A 7640-nucleotide genomic window follows, 5' to 3' on the forward strand; every position below is an offset into this window, starting at 1 on the left:
AAAAAACACGTGAAATAAAAAGGCCTAAAACGTTGCATAATGAAAATAACCCTTTACCACCCTCTATATATTATTTTTTATTGCCATATAAAAATATGCTTTGTGAAAATTTATTCTATTAACACATGTAACAAGGTGGAGGATATAGAGATTATTTTTAGGTACAGATTTCAGAATAATCCCTGTAGAAACTGGTCCGTAAACTTTAATGCAGCCATTTCTCAACGTGTCATTTGCAAGTACATACAACATATTGTAGTGACATTAATACTTCTGATATCCTCCTTATGCCTGTATCAAGTACAAACTTTTATACACTTGCATATTCAATTTACAAAATGATGGATATATATGACTTACTGTGGATTCGTTTATCTTAGTGGGTATCAACTTTCATGGATAAAGCTTAAGGAAAACTTGCATGTTTGTGGATATTTAATTTGGTTGTTTTGCCGAAGTCTTCATACAAGCCTTTAGAAAATTTGTCATTGGTTCAACATTTAATTTCCTGTTTCACCTATACCCATGAAATCTTTGGAAATTGGTATCCAACTAATAATAATAATTCCACAGTACCATACTTTTTTGAGCAAACCATTTTAAAGAAATTACACAAGTTGCTGAAAATAGTTCACAACATATGAATCTATCAGTTCTACCTACAACTATGGACAAAGAGAATTTAATCATAATTATATTGCTTTAATATGTTTTCTTGAATTACATATAAACCTTAAGACTTTTGCAATCTATCCAAATCCTTTATTTATTTTTTTTAATTTCAGGTTAGAGAAATTAAGTCAACTGTATCATCAAGGTTATCTGTGTATATAACTGGAAGTTCTTCCCTCATTACAGACATGACAGAGAAAATTTGCAGGTAAGAAATGTTTCCAAAATTTAAAATTGAGAATGGAAATGGGGAATGTGTCAAAGAGACAACAACCCGAACAAATAAAAAAAGCAACAGCAGAAGGTCACCAACAGGTCTTCAATGTAGCGAGAAATTCCCGCACCAGGAGGCGTTCTTCAGCTGGCCCCTAAACAAATATATACTAGTTCAGTGATAATGAACGCCATACTAATTCCAAATTGTACACAAGAAACTAAAATTTAAATAATACAAGACTAGCAAAGGCCAGAGGCTCTAGACTGTTAGAATATTTACAAACATAACACAAATTCAGGTTGGATGAGATAATCTCTGTAAAATACTTCTAGTGTTAAAATATACAACTTGGACAGTAAGTTTGAATATAAGATATTTACATGCATATTTTCTATGCATAATACAAGTTCATATTTTACTTCAATTACTTCATAGTTTCACAAGACTTTGCACAAGGACAGTGTATATTTTTTTTATGCCAAAATAGAATATCTTTTATCTTAAAGAAGATGTAAATACATGAGAACAGCTTTCAATAGCTTCTTGCTGAAATAATTAATTTTCCTGAACCATATTTGATTATCTGTAAAATGTAGTATCATCTAATACTCTTATTTGTTAGCATGAATACTCAGAAATTTCAACTCAGATCTCGATTTATGAAACTTAACTTGTATTGGTAAGCTAAAATGTATGACATATTTTCATATGCATCACTAGTCCACATTATCACTTTGATACACATATAAATTGCACATTTTCAGATTAGTTACCTATCTGCTCCCAGTGTTGCTGCACACAAATATGCAGGTTTTTTTTTATAACCTTTATACTTGTATAAGAAATTTTCATATCATTTATTTTTGCAACTATAAATCAAAACATCCTTATATTTGTAAGATAAGCTATACTGTGTGACACATTTCCAGATCAATAACTTGTCCACAACTCAACTGGCTGTTTGCAGTATGCATATATGTTTTTTACATTTATACCTTTTAAAGAATGCTTGAAATTTTTATTTGTATTTTTCTCTGACAGCAAGTGCCAGGCATTGCATGCTTCTTTTGGTTGGTTACCAACCTTTATTTTGATAAGATATACAGTGTGACATTTTTTTTTAAGTCTGTCACTTATCTATTCACTGTTTCAAAGGAAAACTTGTATGTTTGTGGAAACTTAATTTCATGGTTCTGCCGAGGTCTGCATACAAGCCTTTAGAAAATTTATCATTTGTTGCACATTTGATTTCATGGTTTACCTGTAACCACAAAATCCACAAAAATTGGTATCTAACGAATAATAATGAATCCACAGTATGTGTATTTCCTTTACATGAATCCAAAAATAAGAACTAGAAATCAAAGATTCTTGAAATTTGGTACCAAGTTTAATGGTGATAAGCTTAACCATAGGTTTATGTAATTTCTTTTGTCGGCTCCAATATTGATTGCATATGAATTTTCTAAGAATATTTCTATTTCACTGGACAGAAAGATATGCTGCTTATACTGCCTCTGTCAAAACAGTATTCTTTTTGTAATTTCAGGTCAATAGGTACATGTTTAGCAACTATAGATAATGTAGTGATAGGGACAGGAAGTGGATATGGCGTGGAAGACATGGTGGCACAGTCTTTCTATCAGGAATCACAAAGAATGTGGAAAACTAACAATAAAGTTCTTCATATACACGCACAAAATCAGGTAGAGTGGCCATCTATATGTTAAAGGATAAAAGGTTATGCATAAAGGAAAGAACAATGCTAATATAGTCAAACCTGTATCAAGCAGTCAATCACTGCAAGTATCAAAAGTCACCTATTAAAAGAGGTTTCTTAAAAATTCCAATACCTATAATGTAATTGCCACAATGTGGCATTTAATAAATACCTCGCTGAAAGTTGCAAAAAAACCAAAAAAAACAGGTTTAAGTGAAGTTCTTTGCTAGATATTGATAATACAAAATGATATGGTAGTTGTATTTCTTAAAACTACCTTTTAATAATATGTAAAGAATAAATGAATTATTGATCTAGTTAGCTAGGAAAAAGAACCTCAACCTTGATTTTCTACACAATCATATTTCTGTTTTAGCAAACAAAGTTGAAAAACTATGGTATGACAACTCAAGTTAGACATGAAGATTTTTCTGCAATTGTGGCTTGTGTGTTTGATATATGCATTGTTATAAGAGGTACGTGTACAAGTATGATTATGTCTTTTCAACTAATATGCTCTTTTTTTATATATGACTCTGTTAACTCATAAAAGTGTAAAGTGCTTGTTTTTACAGGAAGAGACAAATATTAAAATCTTGCTATATTATTATTGTTTTAAACAGAATATATATATTTACAATATATCTGCTTTGGCTTTATATATGTGTAACACTCCCAAAGGTTTCCATCCTCCCAATCATGTTGAATTCCCCAAAATCCATCTATTTCGCCAAAATCTATCTATTAAAATCCGAAATCGCCCAAACATGTCCAATTTCACATACCAAAATTTGTCCGATAATTGTTAATCGTTAAAACATGTCCACTTTAAGACACCTTAATGTCTCAAAACTTTTAGCGCAGTCATGTTCTCACTAACGAAAATAATGCCTGCAGTAATTCATTTCTTGGGGATACGATTTAAGATGTCTGGTTTTGACTAGATCCTATAAAAATATTTAATGCCTATTTGGAACGAAAACATAAGGGAGATCTATCTCCACCTACAACAAGTTCCAATTTAACCACCATATTATGACCGAACATGGCTGCATACTTTTTCATCCCACAGTCAAATGGACGCCTTACTTTGGCAAGGATTTAACTTTTGGTTGGAAGAAGACCTAATTAACCATGTTTCTATTCTCCACTTATGCTTGGAAGTAGGACAAAAAAGATGAAAGAGTAAATTAATAGGAATATACGTCAATAGAAGATCAATAACCAAAATTTGTTATAACTTAATATTGACGGACATGTTATTGTTACTGGAAGGTAAAAAAATAGATTAATTAAATGGGCATTTGAAAATATAAACCAGGTTTAGTGTTCATATAAGGAAACATTTATACTTGATATGGGCATGTTTGAGGGAAAAGACACGGCTCTGCATAATAAAAAATCACGCTTTTTGCTGCCATTTTGCAACTCAACATGTTTTTAATTCAGCAACATCATATGGACACGTTTGGGGGAATCGGACATACTTGGGGGGATGGACACGTTTCTGAGTGTTAAATATATTCCCTGAAATAAAATCAATATTCATTGCCATTAGATACAACATTAGGACAAGAAACTAAAAAGAAACTGACAACTTACGGAAAGAGATATTCTTTGACCCAATATTGTTTCATTTTATTTGGTTCCTTTATTGCAGTCTTTTGTTAGTGTAATTAGGTCCAGGGAAAAGCAGAAAAGTGATATTTTCCTCAATAGAATCAGACAGAACTTCACATTCTTTTTAAGTTATATTTGAGTCTTCTGATGTTTATATCATTTTTCTGCTTTTATCTGGACCCAATGAAGCTCTAGACGATGCCTAGAATTTTGATGACTTATTTGGAATTTCACAAATATTTTATCATGAAGAATTATTTATTGTAAAAATGAGCATCTGGTGCAGAAAAATGGTACCTTCAATATTGAATAGATGACATTTAAAGTATAACTAATCGGCGTATTTTAATATAAAAAATTAGACAACGCGCGACCAAACGACTTCGGTCACAAGTTGTCTTATTTTTGATATTCAAATACGTCGATTAGTTATACTTTTTATTACATTGGCTAATGGCCTTTTTTTTATAAAATTAATGTAGAAAATGTAAGGAACTATATGTTTTTCCTACGCATTCACAATTTGTTTTGATGCGACGTTATCAACGTCTTGACAACGCCTTTTGTTGTATGACGCCAGAGAGTGAAATAACCACGTTTATTTCACATGTGAAATTATCGGTTTTTATCTAACTGGGAAATCAATGTAACTCATTGCAACCAATGTAATAAATATTGTTATCAGGTTCTAACTTTGAAAACATATTAGTAATATCAGATGAGAAAACTGAACATGGATATGATTGAATTTTCTAATTTTGATAATTTCATTTCTGTGTCAAACAAATGAAAAAGAAAAATTTCCAGGACCATTTTTCTTTTCTAAATATATTATTCCTATTTCAGGTAACTTGGAAATTTCCAATTTGATTGACAGCTTCATATGGAATGAGAAAATGGTTATTCCAGTGTTATGTCAAGATCTGGCACAAATATCAAAGGTAAATGTTAATTTTGTTATTATTAAGTAAGTTTTAGTGCGTTCCACCAGTTTATAAATGGACACAATTTAGATAAGTAAAAGTATACTGATGAAATGAAAAAAGTTGCTAGTACAGTATAATCGTTTTTTATAAATCTGAAAGGTACAGTTTGGTGAAAATATAAACCAGATGTGGTCAGAATCACTGTTTGTTTCAACTGTGTCATCTCATGTTTTAATTTTGGTATGTATCTCTCTTTTGCTTTTCAGTCCTAAACATGCATGAAATATTTGCCATAGGGTATTTATTTAGCAACCAACAATCAATTAATCAGTCTTGTGCAAACTGGAAAATAACCAAAACTTAAGATTTTGTTTTCTATTTGTCCACCACTTGTATTGAAACAACTTTATTGATATTTAGTGCATCAGTATCAACTTCTACCAAAAACAATGCAATGAAACAGAACTTAACCAAATACTATCAAATGCACGTTTTGAAACAGATTTGAAAGGACATTTTTTTAATTTTTATACTACATTGTATCAGTAAATTTTTTTGGGGTTCGTAGAATGCTTTGATGTCGTTGTCCGAAGACACATTTGGTTCTGGACAATAACTTTTGTTTTAGTGATTGGATCTCCTCAGTTATTTACAAGAAGGTTAAATACCACAAAAGAGAGGTTTGAATTGGTTTTTAGTGGGTATGGTACCAAGGTTTTAGAAATTAGGGGTCAAAAACAAGCATTTGACACAAGATTTAACAATTTCTTTCCTTTTTTTTTAGAAACCTCAAGACATAAGTAAAAATGATTGGTCCATATTATCCAGTGCCATGGCAACACCAGAACAAATAGGACAGGTGGTGAAATCTGTCATTTTACAGAATTCCAGTGAAAGACTTTCAGAACAAATCAGCAGCATTAATGCACCTACTACAAGTCCTAATACAGCATTAAGGAAAATGACAACAGTATTACTCCCTTAAAAGATCTAACATATTAAATTTTAATTTTAGACTTAAAAGCCTAATTTATGATTTGAAATAATAATTAAAGTTTAATCGTAGATTGGATTTGTGCTTTTTGTCGAGCCTGCAACTTTTGTTGCAGAAAGCTCGACATAGGGATAGTGATGCAGCGGCTACGGCGGCGGCGTTAGCTCACTTCTTAAAAGCAACTGGCGGGTGTCATTTGACCTTGACCTCATTTTCATGGTTCAGTGGTTATAGTTAAGTTTTTGTGTTTTGGTCTGTTTTTCTTATACTATATGCAATAAGTGTACTATATTTGGTGTTTGGAATGATTGTAAGGTGTACATGTCTAGCTGACAGGTGTCATCTGACCTTGACCTCATTTTCATGGTTCAGTAGTCAAAAGTTAAGTTTTTGAGTTTTGGTCTATTTTTCTAATACTTTATGCATTAGTCAACTATATTTGGTGTATGGAATTATTTTATGATCTATATGTCTGTTACACAGGTATTGTTTGACCTTGACCTCATTTTCTCGGTCCATTGCTAAGTGTTTAGTGTTTTTGGTCTGTTTTTCTTAATTTATAAGCAATAAGTCAACTATATTTGTTGTATTGAAATTGTTAGCTGTACATGTCTGTCTGGCATGGTTTATTTAACCTTGACCTCATTTTCATGGTTCATTGATCAATGTTTTGTTTTCTTTGGGTTTATGTTGAGTTTATGTGACAGTTGTAATAAAGCTTTATATAAAGGTCTATCAACATAATATCAATGATTAGTAATGAAGGCGAGACAGTTCAGCATGTGCACTCTTGTTAGTACACAATTATGAAAATTGAAGAGGTAAATAATTTGTAAAAATTTAAGAGAACGTGATGATGGAAGTAGAATCATAATAATCATAGAAAAAGCGTGGTGAGAACGTGGTATAATTGTAGTTGAATCGTTGTAGAACCCTAATGAGGTCGTAGTATCATCTTGAAAACAATTAAGATTAACACTTTTATGCCACTCATACCCCGATCTCACGATATGAATTAATTTAAGAACAGGGTGAGTGTGGTGCAATCATGGTCTAGTGTAACTAGGATTTTAAGGTTGATAGTTGGACAATTTAAAATGAAGTATTTAAAGTCTTAAAGATAAGTTGAATAACTGAAGAAAGTTTTACTTTCAAGCATTCATTTGTTGATCATTTTCTAACTAATACCACCATATGTGTCCATTTAACATTCCAAATATTGCATGTGTTTTTATTCATTTACATAAAAAAAAATATATCAGTGTTGCCTTTTCTTTTATTTGCAGGTCACTGTATTGTTTTTTATTAAGAAAAATAATTTTGTATTGACATGATAAATATTTTGATGAAACCTTTTATGTGAATTGAATGTTTCATTGTTTGTTTCATTCCAGAAAGAGTGATGATTGATAATAATCAAATACTGTATTCTGTAAATTTGGAAATTAATACTACTTTAATTTTATCGCAAAGGAAAATTTATAACCAGAT

The 7640-nt window shown here is 31.1% G+C and overlaps 1 protein-coding gene across 1 annotated transcript; it reads left to right on the top strand.

Annotated features, from left to right (window-relative positions):
* The first annotated feature begins 785 nt into the window (after positions 1-785).
* LOC134715700 (uncharacterized) lies at positions 786-6235 on the top strand. The gene is made up of 4 exons (XM_063578055.1): positions 786-880; positions 2986-3085; positions 5076-5170; positions 5940-6235. The coding sequence occupies exons 2-4, from the start codon at positions 3010-3012 to the stop codon at positions 6138-6140; spliced, it is 372 nt and encodes a 123-aa protein (XP_063434125.1). The 5' UTR covers positions 786-880; positions 2986-3009; the 3' UTR covers positions 6141-6235.
* The last annotated feature ends 1405 nt before the right edge of the window (positions 6236-7640 follow it).

This window comes from Mytilus trossulus, chromosome 4 (genome assembly GCF_036588685.1).
Source record: "Mytilus trossulus isolate FHL-02 chromosome 4, PNRI_Mtr1.1.1.hap1, whole genome shotgun sequence".
Lineage (NCBI taxonomy): Eukaryota > Metazoa > Mollusca > Bivalvia > Mytilida > Mytilidae > Mytilus > Mytilus trossulus.

Excerpts from the sequence above, each read along its gene's own strand:
- LOC134715700 (XM_063578055.1), top strand. The coding sequence starts at position 3,010 with ATGACAACTCAAGTTAGACATGAAGATTTTTCTGCAATTGTGGCTTGT. Across the intron at positions 3,086-5,075 it reads TATATGCATTGTTATAAGAG|GTAACTTGGAAATTTCCAAT; the intron begins GTACGTGTACAA and ends TTCCTATTTCAG. Across the intron at positions 5,171-5,939 it reads ATCTGGCACAAATATCAAAG|AAACCTCAAGACATAAGTAA; the intron begins GTAAATGTTAAT and ends CTTTTTTTTTAG.